Source organism: Gobio gobio (genome assembly GCF_949357685.1).
Source record: "Gobio gobio genome assembly, chromosome: 12".
Taxonomy (NCBI): domain Eukaryota; kingdom Metazoa; phylum Chordata; class Actinopteri; order Cypriniformes; family Gobionidae; genus Gobio; species Gobio gobio.
Window position 1 is genome coordinate 7,535,990 of NC_137105.1, and position 25,686 is coordinate 7,561,675.

Here is a 25,686-nt window from a genome sequence, read left to right on the forward strand (position 1 = left end):
TGTGATGTGGTCGTAGATAGAAAACCTCTACTGCACTAGACTGGAAGTCACATGGTTCCTGGAAACTTTGCATACAGCCTCTTATTCGCAGCAGAGTTGATGAACAGAGGTGATGACAGACGGTCGGAGTATCTTCTCCACGTGCATGGCTATTGGCCTCAGAAAGTATTTTGGAAACTTAAGCAACACTTGAAAAGGAGAATGCATTGCATTAGATAAGACACTGCAAAAAATGCTTTTCTTACTTAGTATTTTTGTCTTGTTTTTGTCTTGTTTTGGGGGAAATTAACTCAAAATTAAGGGAGTTTTTGCTTAAAATAAGCAAAATAATCTGCCAATGGGGTAAGCAAAATAATCTTAATCCAAACAGAAAACAAGATTATTTTGCTTAACCCATTGGCAGATTATTTTGCTTATTTTAAGCAAAAACTCCCTTAATTTTGAGTTTTTCCCCCAAAGCAAGACAAAAACTTTTGCTTGTCTAGTAAATGCTTCTTAATGTAAATTTTTTTAGATATTTGGACTGAAAACAAGACAAAACTACTAAGTAAGAAAAGCATTTTTTGCAGTGTATGAAATAAGTGTTGGTTACTTTAAAGAAAGATCAGCACAAGCATACTTTTCAAGCAATAACAAGAGGTTGGTTGGGCTTTAAATGCTAATACGATAGATGGAAATGCTGACAAAAAATGAAGATAAAACATATTGTGTGACTTTATGTTTGTGAAACATTAGTTGAACCGAAGAGAACTGGCTTCAAGCATCCATTGAAAACGCCAGCTGATTAAAAATCATTAAGCAAAAATGATGTTTTAGTGTCCAAATATTTTTTGCAGCCACTAAAATATCTATTTGGAATCCATTTAACTCTTTCTGAGTTGAATTAACACTGCCAAGTCTGCTGTGTAGTAATCTTGGCAGACAGCATCTCTACCGTTTTTGTGTGTGACGTTGAGATGCAGAGAAGGCCAGAGTGATGGGTCTCATTTCCAAACTCAGTGGTGTTTACTGAGTTAAGCATCAGTATTCCTATTGCTCATGCTGAGGGTTCGTGATTTGAGCAAACCCGTAACACTAAGTGTTACTTCATTGCGTAACTCACGGACATGAAGGATTTCTCATAAGGTGTGTGGTCTCAGAACGCCCTAACAACCTCACAGCAACATGTTAAAAACACTAGGGCTGCGTCCCAAATCGCTTACTCTCTTAGTAATTAGTAATAACTTCCTGGCCGCTAAAAAAGTATGTTCTATATAGTATGAATGTACTACATTGGCCATGTGGTCAATATCATGTGACCTACCAGCATTAGTTACGCCGCTTCACTGCCATTCATAAAGCCTCTCCCGTGGCCTCATGGGATAGTCAAGTGTCCATCATATGCACACTTCAGAATCCCTTTTCCCCCTACTCTTTTATGCATACTGTGAATTCGGACATTTCTTTTGTCACATACTGTTTTCGCCTACTTTATAGTAGGGAAGTGTGTGATTTTCGGATGCAGCCTAGCTCTAGCGTCATGGTGGCGGGCTTTACTTAGTCAAGCGCCACTCAAGCTTTCCTCAGAAAATGTATGAAAAGATTTATTTTATTTGAGATCTATTTTAAATTGTATTATTTATTTTATTTTATACTTTTTCTATTTGCTTTCATAGCAACACGCTAGCAACCGCATAGCCTAGCATGGTGGCGGTGGGTTTTTGTCATGTTTCGTATCGTTTTCATCGGTTTTTTTGTTATCATTTCTACTTCTACTTCATTATTGGTTGTCATGGTTTCTAATCAATTCTCACCTGTTCCCTGTTCTGTTAATGATCTTCTGTGTATTTAAGCCCTCTGTTTCTTTTGTTCATTGTCTTGCGCTAAAGGTTATATGGTATAGTGCTCCACTTCTATATTGTGTTCACACTTGTAGTTCGGTTCAGTTGGTTCGTTTGCTCCGAACCCCAAAAAAACCAACAACATTTAGTCCTGGTCTGCTTAGCATTCACATTGGCACATTCACACTGACCCTAAAGGCATAGGTATATGTTCACAACCTGATTGGTCGACCTTTATTATGTATATTTCACGACCGAACATCCAAAACAATGCTGTGTGCTGGGCTAAATGTGCTCGTTGTAGGTGTGTAGCTACATATGATGGTATTTTGACCAGCTGAGAACTCGTGAAGAGATTATAAAATGTGTAAAGGAGTCAAAACAGCGGCAGGAATCTCTACACAAATGAAGATCTGCTGCGAGGAGACTGTACTGAACTGTGATGGCAACATTTTGACTATGACTAGAAAAAACAGGTAGCCTATGCTTGAGCATTGTCCTGTTTAGGACAAGTCTTTGGTCCATGTTGTGTTCATATTTCAGTCGAACCGCACCGAGTTCGTTTGGAAAGCGGACCCAGACCCATTTGATCTTGGCTTGTTTGGTGCGCACCAGGGTTCGGATGGCAGCGTTCACACTTATTCAAATGAACTGCACTAACAGAGCAATCGCACCAGAATTAGTTTTTATCAAACCAAACATGGCAAGTGTGAACACACCCTTATTCTATACTTCTATACTTTAATCTGTAGCATACCCTCACTTTTTCTTTCCGTTCTGGTGTTATGCCGAATTTTGACTCTCATTGTTAGATTATTACCCCCCTAAACCCCAGTGGGGGTATATGTTTAGGTGTGGGGTTAATTTTAAGGAGTCAAAACACCTGCTCTTCTCACATGTTTCCGGTACTCTGATCTCCCCCGGTATGCGATTTCAACCCTCGGGAGTACCAGCACTTTTTATTTTTCACCTTCGAGCCCTGTTATTTGTAGTCTTACTGTCTTGTTGATCAAAACTCGTGTTGATTGATTATCCTGCTTCACATATCTGGTTCTTGATCTGCTTTGGATTACGCTACATGCTTATCGTTGCAGTTTTACACTGGCAAGCTCCACAAAACCTCCCCTCAGAAAATGAACTAAAATATTATGTGTGCGTCTCAATCAGCTCTTGAGCTTGTGAATCAGATCATGCACACGAGTCTGGCCACTTGTAAGGACCCTGGTTCATTACACATTGGGACAGGGATTACTCAATTTCCTGTGACATGACTATAGTACTATAGTATAGTATGGTGTTGTAGAATGCCATCGCTGGTGTTAATGAACAACAGGCAGGACCTTTATCTTTTTTATAGTATTTGTTATGCTGTTTAAACACATTATTCTGTTACATATCCTTAAAACATATAAATGTTAGCTAGATGTGTTCACTACCTGTCTAGCAATGCGTGTTTATGCTGACAAATATCAACAAAAAAAAATGGTTTGTCTTTTCAAATCTTCTATCGCGTACCATTATATTTATTGAGTTGCCTCATGCGTTTTATGTTTTGCGCTTCAGAACGTAGTTCAGACGTAATTTCCAGTAAGGGAGCATTGTGAGTATCGATTTATTCATTCAGGATTGAGACAGCCCTTAAAATGTCCAACTATACGTAGCTGATTAAGACGAACCCCATATTATTATATTTTACTTTTTTTTATTTTTTTACTTCTTCTGTTTTTTTTTTATTAATTGTATTTTAATTCCATTTCATTTGTTTAATAATACTTTGCACATTTGCTAATATATCATTCCTGTATTGCACTGCATAAGCAGTTAAGTAATCAGTTTTGCTCTGCCAGTAATTGATTGAAAGACACTGAATTTGAAATGTAATTTGACAGAGAAAGACAGAGCGAGAGAGATAGTGAGAGGGAGGGAGTGAGAGGTGCTTCCCCTTCTGATCTGGAGTATTTCTGCAGGTGCACACTGTATTACTTAAGCTCAAAAATTCCACCTGACTTCACCCTCCACATTACCATAAGATGAACGCCAGCAGCAGATTTTCATGAACTCTGTTGATGACAGATCTCCAGCCAGAAGTCCGCTAGCAGTCCAGTGGTGCTAAAAACAGCGCAGTTACTGTCAGTGATGCAAATGACGCCCAGTGCCAAGCAGTGAAAGCAGAGATCTACACATACAGAGCTTTCCCCAAAATGACACAGAAATGTACACAAAACCAGCCTCAGGTTTTCTTGTTTTCCCCAGCGAAAGAAACTGTGAACTGCTGGAATTTCTGAGCTTTAGAACATATATATATATATATGCATGCAGCAGCTGATGGAAACTGTGTAGGATAAGACAGAAACATTTTAATTGTGTTTGCTAACGCAAATGTCACGGTAATATTGCTCATAATTACAATTAAACCGCTCAAGTCAGAAGGGGACATTTGTTCTAGTACTTTTCTTAGTGATACTACGTAAAGACTGATAAAACGGCTAAGAAAAGACTCCAGAATATAATATTATATATAGACTTTGGGTTGAGCTCTTTTGATTTGGGCCAGCTGCATAGCAACACCCTAGCAACCACTCTGAACACGTGGTTTAAATACGAGGAAATTGTCAGACCAACTGCAGCATGTTTTGCACAGCTAGACTCGTTTCCTTCAAAAAATGTAAAAATATAGTTAATAAATATGAAAAAAATTGCATATTTATATTTATTCATTTGGCAGATGCTTTTATCCAAAGCTACTTACAAATATATGCATATAGTTTCTATATGTTTGTGAAATTAAAACCAGATCATATACAATTTTGATATATAATACGTTCAAAAGTTTGGGGTCGGTAAGATTTTTTAAATGTCTTTGAAAGAAGTCTCTTCTGCTCACCAAGGCTGCATTTATTTAATCAAAAACACGGTAAAAAAGTAATATTGTGAAATATTATTACAATATAAAATAGCTGTTTTCAATCTGGATATAACACGCATAACATTATGACCACTGACAGGTGAAGTGAATAATTGATGATCTCTTCATCATGGTTAGTGGGTGGGATATATTAAACAGCAAGTGAACATTTTGTCCTCAAAGTTGATGTGTTAGAAGCAGGAAAAATGGGCAAGCGTAAGGATTTGAGCGAGTTTGACAAGGGCCAAATTGTGATGGCTAGACGACTAGGTCAGAGCATCTCTAAAACTGCAGCTCTTATGGGATGTTCCCGGTCTGCAGTGGTCAGTATCTATCAAAAGTGCTCCAAGGAAGAAACAGTGGAGAACCGACGACAGGGTCATGGGCGGCCAAGGCTCATTGATGCACGTGGGGAGCGAAGGCTGGCCCGTGTGGTCCGATCAAACAGACATTAATGCTGTTAATGTTGTTAAGTTAATGCTGGTTCTGATAGAAAGGTGTCAGAATACACAATGCATTGCAGTTTGTTGCGTATGGGGCGGCATAGCCACAGACAGCACACCTTTAGGGGTCTAGTGGAGTCCATGCTTCGACGGGTCAGGGCTGTTTTGGCAGCAAAAGGGGGACCAACACGATATTAGGTCATAATGTTATGCCTGATTGGTGTATTTAAAAAAATTATTTATTCCTGTGATCAAAGCTGAATTTTCAGCGTGTCACATGATCATTCATAAAGCATTATAATATGATGATTTGCTGCTCAAGAAAGATTTACTATTATCACTGCTTCATATTTTTGTGGGGGGTTTTTTTAGAGTTCAAAAGAACCGTTTATTTGAAAATAGAATATTTTGTGCTGTCTGTCACTTTAGTTTACGTTATGCATCCTTGATGAGAAACATACTAATATCTTTCAAAACAACAACTGAAAAAAAATTTCACTGACCCTCAACTCTTGAACTCAAGTGTTTGCATTTCTAGTTGCATTTCTGCTTGTGTTGTCATTTGCTGAGCGTGTAGGATGCGACAGGAACAGATCTGAAGGGAATGCATGCACTCAGATGAGCATCTGTGGATGTTGTCTGCCTAGTGATCTATCAGAATTCAGTGCAAGGCCTTGTGAAGAAGCTCTGACTGATTCGTGATGTGTGTGTGTGTGTAGGTGGTGTATCCAGTAAGCGCAACACAATAGCAAAATATCCATTCACATCTCTGTGGCTTTTCATCTTACTCATACACACTGCCCAGCATAAGCAATGACTGCAGAAGATTAGGCGTTAATGTTCGGTAAAGATGCAACTTTCCCACACTGATCACTGCACTAAACTTCAGAAAAATCCGATCCGATCCAAAGGAAATTCAAAAGCAGCAAGAAGTGCAGCGTGTTTTCGCTGCATGTTTTAGAATCACTTTGATTTCACTTTAAGCTTCAAGGCAGCAATTAAAGAATTAAAGTCTCCCAAGCAAGAAAATGTTTCATTTACTCCCCATTTTATTTCTTTTGATTTTTATTTCTATGAAACACAAAAGGAGAAATTCTGAAGAATATACAGTTCTGTCATGACAAACGTTATGTGTTATGACAAACATGACAAACATGACAATGCTAAAATGTTTGGGGCCAGATTTACTAACAGCTTGTGCCACTGGCGTTAAACAAAAAACTACTGTCAGGATTTACCAAAGACAGGCAGTGAAAAATAGCGTGGACAGGGTTATTTTTGCGGCTGACCTTATAGCATATGCATTTGTAGGAGTTTCCCTTTCAGACGCAAATATTATGGGAGGAGAGTATTAAAATGAATCATGCAAGGTGATTTACTAAGGTTTGCACTCGTCAATTTACTGGTATTATTTAACACCCCCAAAACAGACTTCAACCAGAAGTAAATTTGCGTTGCTCTTGGTAGATTTTGTTGGTCATTAGAAATGATCCGACTGCGTCTGTGTTCTTTAATTTGTGTCGTCAGTAGATCACATGCAGAGTTTTCCACTCCCATCTGCGCTTTTATGGGATTTCGGCGCTCATGCTAATTTGCCCTGTTTAGTAAATCTGGCCCTTGGTCTTGGCAGAATAGATCTGCCGCTGCTTCAGCTACATTTAAAGGCCAATTCACACTGCACAGACAAACGCCAACAAACAAAAAAAATCAAAATAACGACTTTATTCAACCTCTTCTTGTCTTCCGTGTGTGCCTCCACGACGCATGCGCGAGAATATGACGTAGCGCCGGGGTTCGGGAATCCATGAAATGCTCACTTTAACCCCATTTTGAGAACTACGCCGAGACCTAAAGCACGATCAATGTAGAATTCAACAGCTTAGACACGCGCGTCTTCCTCTGCTTGTAAACAAATCGCTTCTGGGTCATGTGTCTGAACGCCGGATCTGCGTCATATTCTCACGCATGCGTCGTGGAGGCACACACGGAAGACAAGAACAAGTTGGATAAAGGTGTTATTTTGATTTTTTTTTTTGCGCACAAAAACTATTGTCGTCGTAAAATTATTGTAGAGTCACTGTGGTGAGATGGACTTTGTAACAACGTTTTAAGTGCCTTTTATGGGTCTTGTGAGTGTAAATGTACTGAATGCCAATGGAGGCCTATCTGAAGCCTTTCTCAGCCATCAGCTTTCAACTAAAATATCTTCATTTGTGTTCCGAATATGAACGGAGGTCTTACGGGTGTCGAACGACATGAGGGTGAGTAATTAATGACATCATTTTCATTTTTGAGTGAACTAACCCTTGAACCAATGAAAATAAAAGATTGCAGCTTCCAGACACGACTTTCTTGTTTTATAGTTCATTTGAGGCCGTTTCTATGTCGTCGAGAGCGCATTCTTGTAACATGAGAGTGCATCCATGCAACAAATTTCTCCGCTTGCAGGCGGATTTCTTTCACTAGCACAAAACTTAATGGATGGTGTTTGTCTGTGTGGTGTGAATTTCGGCTTAATGGTTAGAGAGTTAGACTTGTAACCCAAAAGTTGCGGGTTTGATTCTCAATACTGCGCTCTCTTCCACCTTCAATACCCACGACTGAGGTGCCCTTGAGTGAGGCATCTAACCCCCAATCGCTCCCCAGGTGCCACAGCAAAATGGCTGCCCACTGCTCCGGGTGTGTGTGTCCACTGTGTGTGTTCACTAACTTGGATGGGTTAAATGCAGAGGACAAATTATGGGTTACGTCACTACTGCTGCTGTTATTGGTGCTGCAGAACTTGCTACTGCCAATGCACACACAAGTGTGTGCAAGTAAAGTCCAAAGTATACTTCGGCACTAGGGCTGCGCAGTTTATCGAAATATCGCAAATGTACACATCGCAATATGCATATCGCAAGGGCACGCAATATCTGAATGATTTAAATAGGCTATACTTCAACATTGTTAAAAGTGTACGTTTTAGGTTGATGCATATATCAGAGAATAGACTGAGCACATGACTGTTACTTATGTGACTTGCTTGACGTTAAAATGAGTTATTAACCGCAATAACTTGTGAAAAACAACTTCTTGCTATCTCGTGCTGTCTGACACACACCGAAACGTGCGCACAAGCCGCCTCTCTGAAAGCGTGTGATCCCTTCAGTTGTTTCGTGTCTTGTTACACACTCCAACTGTCAATACACACACAGTTATGTTAAAATGGCTGTCTTGATGAGTATTCATGTAAACACAGTTAGTTATGCTTTAAGTGAAAGATATCAGTTGGGGAAAGAAATAGATTTTACACACTTAAAGCAATATCGTATCGAATATCGGATTATTTAACAAGGAAATCGCATTTTTCTTCAATATCGCACAGCCCTATTCGGCACATCGATTTTATCATCAGGCGTGTCCGTCTGCATACACACTGTTCATTTTTATGTCCGTGCGGACGGTGTGCATACAACACCGCATGTGAGAATGACTTGAGCGCTTGAAAACAAAGTCCACTAGATAGCGCGCACTCTCCAAATGCGTCTTTCCACGCTCACGGCCAAAGTAGTATACTTTGAAAGGCTTGTGCACTCAAAAGTGCACGAGATGGAGTGGAACGGGGAAAAATAAGTATACCTGGCACAATTTAAAGGGTTAGTTCAACCAATAATGATTAAACTCACCCTCAAGCCATCCTAGGTGTATGTGACATTCTTCTTTCAGCCAAACACAATCAACAGTATATTAAAAATATCCTGGTTCTCCCAAGATTTAGAATGGGAGTGAATGGTACCTTAGATTTTGAAGCCCCAAAAAACACATCCATCCATCATAAAAATAATCCATAGGCACCTGGGGGTTAATAAAGATCTTTTGTAGCGAAGCAATGTGTTTTTGTAAGAAAATTATCTATAACTTTACAAACTATAAACACTGGCTTCCGGTAATGGCCGTACGCAAGTCTAGTTCCAGTGGAAGAGTGACCTCTGACCTGACGCATGACGTATTGACGAACACGGAAGCGCAGAGGATAGAGCAAAACAAAACACCGGTCACAAAGTAGAAGTCTAAAACAAGAATTCTTAAAGCGAAATGTCGGAGGAGCTTGAGTTTGTTGCCCAGCCCTATTAGTTTGAACCGCGAGAGGCGTCTACTCTCACCTAAGCTTACGCTACGCCTACATCCTACGTCATGTGTGCCATGACTAGACTCACGTATAGCCATTACCGGAAGCCGGTGATAAGGACCTATCAGCTCGCACCATCTAGAGTTTCATGACAGAACTTTGTTTTTCAGGCACTGATGTTGGACGAGAAGGCCTGGCTCGCAGTCTCCGCTTTAATTCATCCCAAAGCTGTTCTATCGGGTTGAGGTCAGGACTCTGTGCAGGTCAGTCCAGTGCCTCCACACCAAACTCACTCATCCATGTCTTTATGGGCCGACGCTTTGTGCACTGGTGTGCAGTCATGTTGGAATAGGAAGGGCTCATCCCCAAACTGTTCCCACAAAGTTGGGAGCATGAAATTGTCCAAAATGTCTTGGTATGCTGAAGCATTAAGAGTTCCTTTCACTGGAACTAAAGGCCAATTTATACTTCTGCGTCGAGTGCACGCAGAGGGTACGGCGTACCCTACGCATAGACGCGTTGGATACGCCGTAGCCTGACGCGCACCTCTCCAAAAATGTAACAACGTGTCAATTCTACGCGGACCGCAAGCGCTGTGATTGGTCTGCCAGAACCCTTCCCTCAGGTCAATAAATAAATAAAAAATCTGCGATAGGAGTGTGTGTGTGTGTCCAGAAATTGGATGATAGTTCCTTACGTCTGCTATAACACACTATTTTGCAGTCCAGCGATTCTTTATGGTAGTAAATAAATACATAGATCCGCTGAATATAGTTTATTTATTTTCTCATTAAAACCAAAGATGTTAATCAGTAATTGTATATCAAGAACAGGGACACATTAGGGTATATTTCGTGAATGAAGTCTCCGCAACAACAATCGCTTGCTGAGCCACCGCTGCTGAAAACAGCGGCCACGAGCTCCGCATAGTTTCACAAATGCATTCCAGCGCCAGATCGCCTTATTTAACTTTACTAATCAACTAGAGATGCTAAATTTGTATTAGATACAACAACTCAAGCTGCAAGAAAAGCCGCTCTCTCACTGCTGCTGATATTCCGACATGAATGTACAGATTCTACACATCAAGCTGCTTCTTCTTCGGCTGTTGTCTTGATTACACCAACATGCCCGAGGACACTGCCTCCTAGCGTCTGCATGTGGAATTGCACATTGACGCAGACAACAGCGCAGAAGTATAAATGCTCACGACGGCGTCGGCTACGCGCGTAGCCTACGGCGTACACTACGGCGTACACTCGACGCAGAAGTATAAATGGGCCTTAAGGGGCCAAGCCCAATCCCTGAAAAGCAACCCCGCACCATAATCCCCCCCTTCACCAAACTTTACACTTGGCACAATGCAGTCAGGCAAGTCCCGTTCTGCTGGCAACCGCCAAACCCTGACTCGTCCATCGGATTGCCAGACAGAGAAGCGTGATTGAAGTTGGCCTACCACTTCATGGCTGAGTTGCTGTTGTTCCCAATTGCTTCCACTTTGTAATATGAACAGTTGACCGTGGAATATTTAGTAGTGAGGAAATTTCACGAATGGACTTATTGCACAGGTGGCAACCTATCACTGTACCACACTTGAGTTCACTGAGCTCCTGAGAGCAACGCATTCTTTCACAAATGTTTGTAGAAGCGTCTGCATGCCTAGTGCTTGATTTTATACACCTGTGTCCATAGAAGTGATTGGAACACCTGAATTAAATGATTTGAAGGTGTGTCCCAATACGTCTGTCAATATAGTGTATATAGTCAGTATATTTAATGTAAAACAAATAAAAGTGAGGCTGTGAGTGTGGGATCAAAAGGTTGTACTGATGTTATATTAGATCAATTTTCAAAACCTATGTTTTCTGGAGTTTTTGTTTTTTAAACTGGAATATTACTTTCAATATTTTGCCAACTTAACAATCAACAGAAACCAGGCAGAGAACAGCACAGCCCACTGAACAGACTTTTGTCCCTCACAGCCTCATTTAAATTCAAGTCCAAATATGTGTTTATATGACTAAGGTCCTTTGCAAGATGATTTGTTATTAAAACTCATGGATGATTAAACAGACGTGTTCAGAAAGCTTTGGCGTCAAGTTTAGACAGCGATTCCTTAGAATATCAGTTAAATATCAGAGCTGAGCACTTACCCAAGATTCCCATTGACTAGCAGTGCTTTTCCAGGACAGATTTCCACATGGGTTTGAGATTCAAAGATGTTCTGAAAAAAAGAGGAACAAATATTTTCTACATTATAGGATATTCAAAATATGAAAAAAATGTAAAACTGTGTTTTGTCATGATAAACACCGCACTTAACGTCATTCATTCAGTAATAGAGGAGTGTTGTATTCTGCTCTGAGTTAACTTTTGATGTCTGCTTAAAAGACTTAAATATTAAAATACTGAACAGCCTACTGAAATGCAGAACAATAAAATATAAATAAATAAGAAAATGAAAAAATATAACAATGAAAAACTACTAAATACAACACACATTGACATGCTGAAATATTACATGACTGAATAACCTACTGAAATACAAAAAAATATATAATGTAAAAAATGAAGTATTGAAACAGTGACATGCTGAAATAAATAAGCAAGAAAACTGTAATATAAAAATACAAAAAATATGGTAGTACTTAAATATTAAATTACTGATTTAAATTGAAATAAATACATGACATACTGAAATAAATGAGAGAACTCAGAACTATGAGAAAATTGAAATACTAAATAAAAAGCCTGTTATCATACTGAAATATTAATTTACTGAATAACCTATTGAATAACTTAAAATAAAATGCAATAAATAAAAAAATTGAATATTCAAACACTGACATAAATAAATATGAAGTCACTGAAATACTAAAAACAAAAATATTGTCATACTAAAACATTAAATTACTAAATAATGGAAAATAAAATGCATACAAATAAATATTCAAACTGACATGATGACATTAAATAAATAAATTAATAAATAATAAATATGAAGACACTGAAATACTAAATTTAAATATTGCCATACGAAAATTTTTAATTACTGAATAACCTACTGAATAATGGAAAATAAAATGCATAAAATTGGAATATTCAAACACACATGCTGACATTAAATAAATAATATATTTATTTATTTAATTTCAGCATGTGAGTGTTTGAATATTACATTTTTATGCATTTTATTTTCCATTATTCGTATATTCTATCATTATCCCATTTATTTATATATATGTGTATGTGTATATATATATATATATATATATATATATATATATATATATATATATATATATATATATATATATATATATATATATATATATATATATATATATATATATATATATATATATATATATATATATATATAAAATACTAAAAAACGAAAATATTGTCATAATGAAATATTGAGTTACTGAATAATGGAAAATAAAATGAAATATTTAAACAATCGCTTGCTGAAATAAATTGTAAAGCTCTGAAATGTGAGAGAACTGAATGACTTAATGCAAATAAACGACGGAATAACATACTGAAATACTGAAAATGAAAGGCAAATAAATAAATATTGAAACACTGACATGCCCAAACACTGATCATTGAAATATGTAAATACTGCAACACTGGAAAGCTCTAAAAAATCGAATAAGATTAGGGTAAACTGAGATTCTGCATTAAGAAGTGCAGTTTTTAGGTCATTGCGGTCGCTCTGGAGCTGTTCGTGTTCAGATCTGCCTGTTGAAATCACACAGCTCTTGAGGTAGCACTCAGTGGCACTCAACCAACACTTTTTTTCTCTCGTGTGCTTGGAGAAACAGGGTGAGGAGCAGATTCTGACAACCGCCCACGTGAGAAACATGTTCTGCCAAAAAGGACGCATTTTTAAAAGGCTGGAACTGCTAAGCAGAAGGTCAGACATTTGATCAAAGCAGCTTTCAGAGCGAGAGAGTCTAAAGCCAGACCTCAGGAAAGCTGATCAACCCAATTCTGACGTGACAAAAAGTACTAAAGACAGAAAATGAACAAACAAGCAACCCACTCAACCCGGATTAGCTGTGAAGATCGACATGATACATCTGATGAGGATATCATTGAAAAGTACAAATGCATGAATGCCATTGCATTCAACTTTTGCAGCCTAACATTTCACGAATGATTGAACTATAGATTTACCATTCGATATAAACACCATAAACGTATCTGGAGACATTCTGTTTGTCAAATATTAGTGTCATAAGTGTCCAAATACGCTGCACTATGTGTGATAGTGGAAAACTATTCAATTGACACAATTCTGAAAGGAGAAAACAACAGGATCTGTGGAAATCACAGATGTAAGTCAATGGAAACCTCAGTGGAAATAATCTGGTTTTGTCATGTAAATTTCTCTGCAACAACATCTAATTTCCACAAACAGAGTTTACTGAAAAACAATGAAAGTGAAAGAGGGAAAAAGAAAGAAAGGTATGTAAGAAGGATGTATGTATTACATTTACAAAAAATGTAAGTAACAAAATAATAGAAATCCATCTATCCATTCTCCACACCACATATCCTGATGCTGGAGCCTAATAATATAATTATAAAACAATAAAAAGTTTAATAAATAAAAAATCTATATTTTAAAATATAAAATAAAATAAATTCATATTTTAAAAATAACAAAAATATTCAAACAATAAATAGTATTTAAAAAATATGCATTATTTTAACGTGTTCTTATAAAATATAAAATAAAATATTATATTTTAAAATAAGTATAGTAAATACATATTTTAAAATACAAATATTAAATCAATAAATAGTATTTGAAAAATACATTATTTTATTGTGCTCTTATAATATTTTAAAATAATAAAAATATTAAATAAATAAATAGTATTTGAAAAATAGGCATTATTTTAACGTGTTCTTATAAAATAATAAATAAAATATATTTTACAAGAATAAAAATATTAAATCAATAAATAGTATTTGAAAAATATGCATTATTTTAGCGTGTTCTTATAAAATAAAATATAATATAATAAATATTAAATCAATAAATAGTATTTGAAAAATAGACATTATTTTAACGTGTTCTTATAAAATAAATAAAATATTTGAAAATAATAAAAATATTAAATCAATAAATAGTATTTGAAAAATAGACATTATTTTAATGTGCTCTTGAAATATTTGAAAATAATAAAAATATGAAATCAATAAATAGTATTTGAAAAATAGGCATTATTTTAATGTGCTTTTATAAAATAATAAATAAAAAATAACATTTTAAAATAAGAAAGTATAATAATAAATATTTTAAAATAATCAATAAATAGTCATAAATTGTATTTGAAAAATAGGCATTATTTTAACATGTTCTTATAAAATAATAACTAAATAATATATAATATTTTAAAATAATACAAATATTAAATCAATAAATAGTATTTGAAAAATAGACATTTATTTTATTGTGCTCTTATAAAATAATATTTTAAAATAATAAACATATTAAATCAATAAATAGTATTTGAAAAATAGGCATTATTTTAATGTGCTCTTATAAAATAATGAATAAAAAAATAACATTTTAAAATAATCAATAAATATTTTAAAACAATCAATAAATAGTCATAAATTGTATTTGAAAAATAGGCTTTATTTTAATATGCTCCATGTAACAGAAACATTATTTGGTAACAAAAGTGGCCGTTCAACAGACACCCTGAGGATAAAACACGTATAATTCACCACATGATGTGATGGCACAATAAAAAAATGATATACAATAAACAGAGTATAATATATAATGTCAATGCAAACAAATGTAAACAATCCGTCCATGGAGACGCCAGCGTCGGCGAACAGTGGGGTTTATCAGACAGCGCCATCTGGAGGCTGCCGGCAGAATGTCACGCTTCACTCAGGTCACCTGACTGAGCTACACGGTCCAGCGTCTGTGCTGTCAGAGCTCTGTGAGCTTCTGGGCTGATCTCAGGGCTGTTTGACTGATGTCCATACAAATCTGGTCCCTCTTGTCTTCATGGTGAAATGACACTGAAAGGACGTCGGGTCTTTTTAAAAGAAATCCCAGACCACAGACAGTTTGTAGACTTGCAGTAATCGTCCTGCCGTTCATCATGTTCCTCTTCGTCCACGCCTGTGGACACTCGGACACCTTCTCTTCTCTCCTCAGGGCTGGCGTTCAGTCGGACTGCTCGGCGCGCTGCTCGTCGCTCTCGGGGCTTTTGACGCTGTCTGTGCGGACGATGCAGGTGGGCCGGTGGAGGTTGAGCATCACGACGAGCTGCTGCCTCTCAGATTTCAGATCCTCGATCTGAGACTTCAGCTCCGAGTTCAACATCTCCAACCGTTCCGACTCCTAAGAGGACCAACCAAAAAGCGTTCGGTTAATCATACCGTCTCATCCGACACATTGTGAACAAAAACCTCTTATTCAATCTCACTATTTTACAGTGTTCGTGTCACTGGTTATTTACAAAAGTTTTGTGAATTCAAGTGATGACTCTGGTATTTATACGTAACACAAATATTCCACTCATATTTCAATTGATGTCATAAAAAATTTAAATCATGAAATGGCATACATAATAATTAGCTACATATGTAATTATTATTTTTTAAATAAAACATTTTAAATAAATGTCTTTATTTTTTAAATAATTTTTTTTTTTAAAACCTTAACTTTTATAATGTGGCAAAAATTGAAAAATATTAATATAAAAAAAATGGCATCCATTACACAAGTGTCAGACTTTTTAAATAAAATGTTTTGAATCAAATTTTAGTATTTTTTGTTCAATAAAATGACGTTTTTATCTTCACTAGTTTTTAAAAATACTTCTACCATGTGACAAATTAATTTTAAAAAGCACTATTTCATGTTATCCCTGAATTAATAATTACAAAATAATAACATCCTAAAAATGGCATGCATTTAAAAAATGACATTTTAAATATATATTTGAAATATAACATAAATATGACTTTTTTTTTACCTTAACAAGTTCATTTTTAAATTGTTTTATGATGTGGCCAAAAAAATCAAATAAATAAAAATAGTTATAGCATAAAAAAATGGCATGCACAGAAATTACACAAGTATCAGATTTTTTAAATATATATATTTTTTAATAAAATGAAGTTGAAAATTAATCTTTAATAGTTTTTAAAAATAGTTCTACCATGTGATAAAATTAATTTTAAAAAGCACAAATATTCCATGTAATCTCTCAATGAATAATTTCAAAATAATATCATAAAAATGGAATGCATAACAATTATGAAAGTATCAGATTTTAAAAATTAATAATAATAAAGATTTTGCGTTTTAATGTTTTACCTTCGCTAGATAATGTAATATTCAGTGTAATCTCTCAATTAATAATGACAAATAATAACATCATAAAAATGGCATGCTTAAAAATTACACAAGAAACACTTTTTTTAAAATGTATAAAAAAAACGACATTTGAAATATTTTTTCATAAAATTATGACTTAATTTTTAAAAGCACAAATGTAATTTGTAATCCCTCAATTAATAACATAAAAAACCTAAATAATAATATCATAAACTACCCACTGCTACTATAGTCATTAATAATAGTAATATGTGTAACAAGAACAATAAAAAAAGTTGTACTCATTTTTCTTTGCTACTCTATGACAAACTATATGAAATACTAGTGAATTTTCCCACTCACTTTCTGGAGAAAGTCGGTTCTTTCCTTCTTCCTGTTCCGACAGCGAGCGGCTGCAACTTTATTTTTCTCTCGCCTTCTTTTCTTGCGATCATCATCGTCACCTTCCTGTGGTCAGAAAGTTCAAATGTGTTCGTTTAGATATCTGCTTACTGTAAACATCAACTTATGAGCAATCTTACAAAAACAATCTCTGGCAAGCAATGATGTGACACAAAGTGTCCACCAGGGGTCGCTCTTGACCAGCGAGTAAAGAACTTTCAGAGGAGCGTCACAAACAATACAACATCAGTTTCACTTTCTCAAACTATACATGCTGTTAACTAATACTGTTGGCATTTTCACAATTGCAATTTGCAATTCTGCAGATTTGACTGGAGTTCCTAAATGTCATGTTCCATTCTCACCTCACCATCGATGTCGTCAAACGTTCTCTTGGCGTGTCTGTTGAGGATGAGAGGAGACAGCACCGCCCCGAGGCTGTAGAGCTCTGCCAGTTTGAGCTGGTCCGTCAGGGTGGTGGAGGGAATGCCAGCCAGCGGGCCGACACTGGGCAGAGACCCGGCCGTGACCAACGGATCTGGGATTTGACCAGGCATCATTGCTGCTTCAGAAAGAAAGAGAAAGATATGTCATTATTTTTGTTGAGCAATTTTCAAGTGTCTTTTACAGATACAAGTGGAACTGCTTATGCAATAGGCATTCATTTAGAGGCACAATATGTACATTTTCACCGTTAGAGGTCGCTTATTCAAAACAAAGGCGTAGCTTGATGACGCCTGGATTTCGCAGAGCTTTTATTTTGCCGCAGAAGAGCACTTCCGCTTCTTCCTCTCATGCGTGTGTGGGGTAACGCAGCTAGGGTTGGGTACCGAACTCGGCACTTTTAAGGGCACCGACTGAATTACGTCTGTACTATCGAGTACCGATTCACGATAAATCAGTCGGTACCAAATTTCGGTACCTGAGAACACATCTGGTGATATAGACTAGTGTCTGTGAATATTACACCACCAAAAGACCATTTAAATACGAATCATGTGTGTCTCTGTGGGAATTAATGCGTAGACATGCGGTTTAAAGTCTATGAGTTTACCTCACACACAGAATCGCGCGTGACGGTCGCATGTTTCCATCTCTGCCGTCTCATATGAGGATATGAACGCACAAACGTCATCTACGAGCATTTTACCGTTTCATTTGTGAAAAACCGGCATGTCATAAACACACAGAAACTCAAAGCTCTTCACGGCGACCCGTCAAAATAAAAGTCCGGCTAACTTGACAAGTACATCACTGTAGTACAGTAGAATTCAGATACATCTCAATGTAATAATAATACTTACACTAATGTAATAATAATAATAATAAATTATCAAAACTATATTTTTTAAGTAAAATATTCATGTTTTATTTTTTAACAGTATAAAGCTCAGTTGTGCAGCACTTTGTTTGACAAAAAAAAAAAGTTTAAATTAAATTAAATGAATGTCTTATGTCTTCATTTGATTGCCAGAAAATACATAACACATAATCTGTGGGAAATCTTTTCATAGAATTGAAATACTATGGTTTTTATGAATTCAATTAAGTACCTAGTAGCCTACTGTTTACTAGTAAATATTACAGTAATCAAACATCACAGACAATGGCAGACAGAGACCAGGGCAGCTCTGGCATAATGTCAATAACACTTCTATAAATGACTTACAGTTTCTTTACAGTTATTTATGTATCCCTAAAGTACCGAAAAAAGGTACCGGTACCGATACCGGTTAAAATGGGAACGGTACCCGAACCTAAACGCAGCGCTGTTTTATATTAGAAACATTTGAGGCTGTGGAAAATAATGTTATAATGCTACTCTATGAGACACTTGTTGCACACTCCAGTAAGTTAGATGGATATTAGGCACGATAAAACATGGCACTCGCGGTAAATCAAGAAAACCAGATTTAAACAATAAGACAAACTGTGTTGAGCTGTATAACAATGATTAGTTTTCTGTCGATGAATGTCTCCAAACAGTTGCTCGCCTGTCTAATAAAACACATAATATATTAAAGCGTCTTTGCTGTTTCCATGGTTTCGGAAATTGTGGGTAACGCAGGTATGATGTCATGGATAGCCGACGCACGGACAAGATCCGCGTCCTGGTTTAAATTGCTTATTTCTCTGGATTTAAACATTCTTGGAAACATTTGGGAAAGTGTAAGTATACAAGTCAACACAATATATAACATTGTTCTAGTGGTTTTTGGATATTTTAATCCAAAAATCTTACATATTGTGCCTTTAAAAAGAACACTATAGTGTAAAAAGTTGCTGCCAGGATGTTTGAGTTACTTAAATGACATTAAACTGCCTTTAAAATAATATAGTTGAATAACTTAAAGCAATGTAAAACCACCTTGCCATAACTTTTTTTAAAGTGTATCTATTGCACTTTTAATAAGTTTTTGCTTTGGAAAAAGTTTAATAAACACTGATAATGTGTGTTTTCAGTGGAAAGTCACAGAGAATAATGAGGTTTCCATAAGAGGAACACAAACTCCGTAAATGTGCTTCTCGGAGAGTTATAGGGTAACTTCAAGATTCCCAAGAGCAAAAACAACACCTACGCATGTTCAAACTGAGGCTTAAAACAGCTCTTGAATTGTCTGTAAAGGCCATTACAGGATTATGTAACAGTCAAACATGTTTCGCAGCAGCTACTGGATACATTCTGCATGCCTCGCAAGAAAAAAACTTTACTGACGTCGAAAAAAAAATTGCGCTTTTGCAACAGTTCTGCATGGGTTTTGGTTTTGGTTTTAGTCTTTCTTTCTTGCGTTTGAATTTTGACATTTTAGGAGTGAATCATTAAGTGACATTTGGTAACACTTTACAAGAAGGTTTCATTAGTTAATGCATTAGTTAACATGAACTAACCACAAACAACACCTCTGTTCAGCATTAGTTCATCTTTGTTAACGTTAGTTCATAAAAATCCAGCTGTTCGTGGTTTGTTCATGTTAGTTCACAGTGCATTAACTGATGTTAACAAGATTTTAATAATGCATTAGTAAATGTTGAAATTGACATTAACAAAAATAAATAAATGCACTTTAAGTGCAGTTCATTATTAGTTAACTAATGAACCTTATTGTAAAGTGTTACCATAATCCTACAGTGTGACAAATGCATTTAAAGTACAAATAGAACATGTTAATGCATGTATACAATCGTAAGCATATGAAAATGTTGTTGCAGAATAGTTTTACACTGCAGGACATGTCAGCTCCTCTATCTAGCCATCAAACAAGGGGTCTCAAACTTTTCAGGGACCCCATTTTGAGACCCCTGATATATATTTAAAAAATCATTAATAACTTATATTTCCACCTTCTACAATGCTAAACAGATCATACATTTGAAATATATCCATACACCTTAAAGCCTGGATTTAGACAATACAGTGAGTTAAAGTAAATGCTGGGGTTTTCAACCCATGTTTGGATAAATGAAATGTTTAAACCCCAACGGTTGGGTTTGTCCATATTTGACCGTTGAAACAACGGTCATAGTGTACATAATGTACTTTAGTGTGCAGTAAATAACCTGGGTGTTTCAGAAAAATACATTCAAGACATCAGTGATGCATGAACGTTGTTTTATTCTTCTCAAAGGTTTATTTCATCTTATTGTCACTGCACTAAAGTGTAGCAGTTGCTGAATACATTACGCTCGACCTTTAAAACGCATCTTATGCCTCGTCTAATTCAACTCCTTTCTTCTGTGCACGCTTTTGCCAAAAGCGAATGTAGTAAAAAAGCAGCAAAATAAAGCACTTACTTGTTTAGCTCTGAGAGTTGGCGGTTGCTCGTCCGTTCAGCTCGTTTGTGTGTTTGTTCCCGTTGCATCAGCGCGTTTATGTATCGCTGGGTGCCGTGGAATGCGGAACTCCGCGCGTGACGCCAGCAGACGTTATTAAAATAAAGAGAGAACGAGCGTTAGGCCACGCCCATAGCAACCAGAACAACACAACACAGCAGCTCGGGGATCCCTGCGTGAAGCGGCCGGGATATCCTGATCAAAACATAAACAATATGATGAGCTCATGTCACTATATTGAGTTTCAGTACTCAACCCACGACAAAAAAAACAACAATCAAGTTATTTTTGGATATTTTCCTATCTGCGAGAAAAAAAAGAGATGTTAGAAATATGTTTGAACAGGGAAAATATGTAATTTATTTTATGTTCAATTATTTTATTATGGTTAGGTATTGTATTATCTATTTATTGAAATGTGTTGTATTATTTGATAGTATTATATATAGACCCATTTTGGCCCACACCATCACAAAAAAATAACAACTAAACAATTAAAGAAATATACACTAAAGATTAAAAAGAGATGTGAGAAATATATTTGAACAGGGAAAATATGTAATTTATTTTATGTTCAATTATTTTATTATGGTTAGGTATTGTATTATCTATTTATTTAAATGTGTTGCATTATTTGATAGTATTATTTATAGACCCATTTTGGCCCACACCATCACAAAAAAATAACAACTAAACAATTAAAGAAATATACACTAAAGATTGTATTCTATTAAGGCGTGTTTACACCCAGGACGATAACTGTAACAATAACGATATAGTTCTAGATATAAAGGACTAGCAGAGCCCATGCCACAACTTTCTTTTGCACCTTTTTTTTTATTGAAATCAGACAAATATACAAACAAAACAGTCATCAAATGAACAATATTATCAAATAACAAACTACAAAACCACAAAAGGCAGACACAATCATAAAAAATAACGTGACACTGATGGAATTCTGAAAATCCAAATGAAAGGACATTAAAGTAAAATAACACACGTATATATTAGGGTTATATATATTAGGGTTATATCGTGTCACAATATATCGCTATACAAAAATGCAACAATATGTATCATAAGTTCACAGAGTTTTAGTGTCAGTACTACATTAAACTACTATATATAATGTTGAATATAATGCATAATAATGCAATGGGTGTATATTCGTATGTCCTGATAATGGCAAATGCTTTTTGTTACCAGTAACTACATTATTTTAAATATATCTAGTCGGTGAGAGTGCAAGCATATTCATCTAAAATAATTCAGCATCAGAATCATGAATATTTTTATTCATTGGGTAACCAGCACCAAGTCCAAGCCTATTCATTTCCTTCCCCAAAGTAATACTAAATTTAGCATTTTAATCAACATCTTTTTGTATCACTGGTATTGTGAGGTCAGTATCGTGATATAAATAAATGTGTTATTTATTTTTACTTTAACGTCCTTTCATTTTGATTTTCTAAATCCCACCATATATAAACATACACTCTAAAAAATGCTAGCAAGCATTTGGGTTGTTTTAACCCAGCGGTTGGGTTAAATATTTGCTTAAAACAACCCAATGGCTGGGTTAGTCCATTTTCAAACCAACTTGGGTTATTTTTAACCCAGCATTTTTAGAGTGTGTGTGTATATATATGTATATATATATATATATATATATATATTATATATATATATATATATATATATATATATATATATATATATATATATATATATATATATATATATATATATATATATATATATATATATATATATATATATATATATATATATATATATAAAATTAAATAAATAAATATATATATATATATAATTAAATAAATAAATAGATAAAATAATAGTATACATAAATGAACAAAACTACCCATGGGGTGATAGAAAGTTACGAGGCACTTAACTCATTGTAAACTTGTTTATAGCTATAGGGGTTTACATGGATGTCGATGCGGGACGATTTGCTGTTCAACTGAGAGAATAACTTTGAGTAGTTACAGTCACAAAAGATATGCTCAGTGGTTTCAATGTCATTCTCACAAAACTGACAAAACAAGTCTTGACATTACAAAACAAAATATCAAACTAATAGCCTTTATTCACAGCACAAGTACACATTTCCAAGCAGAAAACCCTCTCAAAAGTTGATCAAATAACAAATATGGAGTTCAGAACGGAGATAAATTGCTGTTGACAGTTTGTGGTTGTGAGCCGCAGGTGTGAGCTGCATCTGCGGTTCCTCTGCTAGAGAACACCTGCTTGAACCTGAGGGGAACTCAATTCACATACACATACACAATCACTTTGATGTAAAGCCAGGTCAAAAAAAAAAAAATTATCTCTAAATATAATATAAAATAATACACAAACGCAAATAAGGTGGCAAAGTGCAAAAATGGCTCTGAAAAGTAAAGTTTGTCACAGAACACCTTCTTTGATATTTTGTTATTTAGTGCAACGAGAACGCAGATATTTGATGTGTGGCTTACATGTCTAAATACTTGCCTATATGAAGATATTTGTGTATCTGCCTCCAAGAGAAAATACAGACTTTAAAGGCACTCATTCTCCTGCTGTTTAACAATTTCCATTTCTTAAAGGGATAGTTCACCCAAAAATGACAATTCTGTCATCATTTACTCACCCTCAAGTTGTTCCAAACCTGTATGCGTTTCTATGTTCTGTTGAACACAAAAGAAGATATTTTAATGAATGTCGGTAACCAGACAGTTGGCGGTAACCATTGACTACCATAGTATTTTTTTCGTACTATGGAAGTCAATGGGTGCTGTTCCTTTAAAAACAGCTACATGTCCGATGCAGTATCAGCAAGGTTTTGGCAAACTTGTCATAGCAGTATAGAGTTTATAACTGACTTTCTCGCTCCCTTTCCTTAAGTTACAGTGATTAAATGTTTTTGCAGACAATTTATTGCCATAAAAAATTTAATTTAATGTTAACACTTTTAGGAAAAAAAGGTTCAATGGGGTTCTTGGCTCAATTTTAAAGTACCCTTTCTGCCAAAAAGGTTCTATATAAGGAGAAATGCATTAAATGATTACATTATACTTTTAATGCTTAACAGTTATTTACATTTTGATATAAATATTTACATTCTAGTGATAAAGCATGTTTAATTCAAATTCAAACTATTAATTAATTATTCAACCGATTTGTTCAAAGCAGCTGATTCATTTAATAACGAAACATTGCCGAATTAGCAAAGACACAGTTTCAAATGTAATTTTTTAATTGTTTATTGAATGTTTGTATAAATCAATATCATTTGCAATCACGGTTATATTCATGAAAACAGTTCTCTTGCTGCTTAATTATATTCTATGTTATATAAAAAAACTAAATCTCAGAATTTTGTGGGCATTTATATTAATTTTGGGCATTTTTGAGACAATGCTGCATTGATTTTGAACCCGGCAGCTCAGTAACAAAAGAAAATCACATTACAAAGAAGTTATTGATTCCATTTTAAGCTGTAAGTTTTACATCAAATCACTTTAATGATGTTAAATTTAGTGATATCCTTGCAGTTGTGGGATAAAATCCCGAGTCCTCTAAGTCCGAGACCAAGACCGAGGAGAAATGCAGTCGAGACCGAGACAAAAAATGGTCTTAAGACTGGTCTTAAGTACTACAACACTAGTATGTAATATATCATTTTATTACATGGCTCTCTCAATATTGTACTGGTCAATCATGGCATTCTCTGGTCAAATAAACCATATAACTGACCGCTACGTTACTGATTTCATCTCAAGTAATAAAATAATTAAACTTTTTTCTTTGCAAAGATGAAAGACTGACTGCTTGATATCACACCCACAGGCACATGAGAGGAAAAATCATCTAATAAAATGGACGTTTGAATCTCTCATTGGCTTATCCGTATATGATTAAATCCATCCACCCAACTGCTTCCTGGATATTTTGCAATGGCACGCACTAAAATATACAGACAGACCGCAGACACAATCACCTCTGTGCCTCACCTCTTACACACAGACAAACTTCCTCTTCCACATTTATTATCCGACAGCATTTTTGTATCATCAGCAGAGTCATCAAGATTCATAAGGCCTGGGTTTTTCAATTTAATGCATAGGAAACCTCAATATGTTGCTCTTTTTGAAAGATTTATCACATAAAAGTGCAGAAATTGCAGAATTAAGTGCAGAAATATACCCAATGTTAAGGATAAAAGGTACAAATGTCATGAAACGTGACCGGACATGATTAGAGCTCAATTCCTCCTTATTCACATTCAGATCCTGATGAGCAATGCTGAGTACAACACTTCTGCATTTCATGATCATATTAATAAACTCAAGACAGTGATAGAGACTGAGCAGCAGACGTCGTTCCAAACACAAACCCATGTCCGACCCTGGAAATATGATATAATGGGAAAGACATACACATTTATTCACTATTCACGCACTTAAAGAGGGGATAATGCTGCAGTATCATAACAGAGGAGCCCTACACGGTGCTTTCATATCGCTTATTTATTTCTAGAGCAAAATATGATGGGTTAGTAATGCCTTTGCATTTCTGAAAAAGTTGCTTTGTGCTTCCCTATTAAAGAATCATTCAACCACATGACAAAGGCATTGTATGCATTGTATCACCCAAAATGAACAGGATTTAAAAATGAACTCCATAACATCTAAAAATTTGCAAGTCAAATGTAAGGGAAGAAAGCATTGTTACAAACAAAAGTCTAAAGCTGTTGTGAAAATCCGATGCACCAGACATCCGGCTGACTATAAACTTCACTA

General features: G+C 35.4%; 1 protein-coding gene and 1 long non-coding RNA gene across 3 annotated transcripts in view; one reads left to right on the forward strand and one right to left on the reverse strand.

The window, feature by feature from the left end:
* LOC307134529 overlaps positions 1-13,245 on the forward strand; it is a 17,906-nt gene extending 4,661 nt beyond the window's left edge. Inside the window, exons 5-6 of the long non-coding RNA XR_013817579.1 lie at positions 9,450-9,542; positions 13,110-13,245. This is a non-coding gene — a long non-coding RNA (uncharacterized lncRNA). The remainder of the gene's footprint in view (positions 1-9,449; positions 9,543-13,109) is intronic.
* A 1,696-nt stretch (positions 13,246-14,941) lies between these two features.
* jdp2b (Jun dimerization protein 2b) lies at positions 14,942-20,921 on the reverse strand. Of its 2 annotated transcripts, XM_079830332.1 has the most exons (4): positions 20,837-20,921; positions 17,410-17,609; positions 17,006-17,110; positions 14,942-15,661 (listed from the first exon to the last, which is right to left on the reverse strand). In XM_079830332.1, the coding sequence occupies exons 2-4, from the start codon at positions 17,602-17,604 to the stop codon at positions 15,485-15,487; spliced, it is 477 nt and encodes a 158-aa protein (XP_079686458.1). In that variant the 5' UTR covers positions 17,605-17,609; positions 20,837-20,921; the 3' UTR covers positions 14,942-15,484. The 2 variants fall into 2 exon arrangements, with proteins under 2 accessions (XP_079686458.1, XP_079686459.1); XM_079830333.1 differs by lacking the exon at positions 20,837-20,921 and having other exon boundaries at positions 17,410-17,804.
* Between the last annotated feature and the right edge of the window lie 4,765 nt (positions 20,922-25,686).

Bases quoted from the DNA above. Each gene is read 5' to 3' on its own strand.
- jdp2b (XM_079830332.1), bottom strand. From the start codon at position 17,604: ATGATGCCTGGTCAAATCCCAGATCCGTTGGTCACGGCCGGGTCTCTG. The intron at 17,111-17,409 runs GTGAGAATGGAA...TTCTGACCACAG, and splicing joins TTGACGACATCGATGGTGAG to GAAGGTGACGATGATGATCG. The intron at 15,662-17,005 runs GTGAGTGGGAAA...TGGTCCTCTTAG, and splicing joins GAACCGACTTTCTCCAGAAA to GAGTCGGAACGGTTGGAGAT.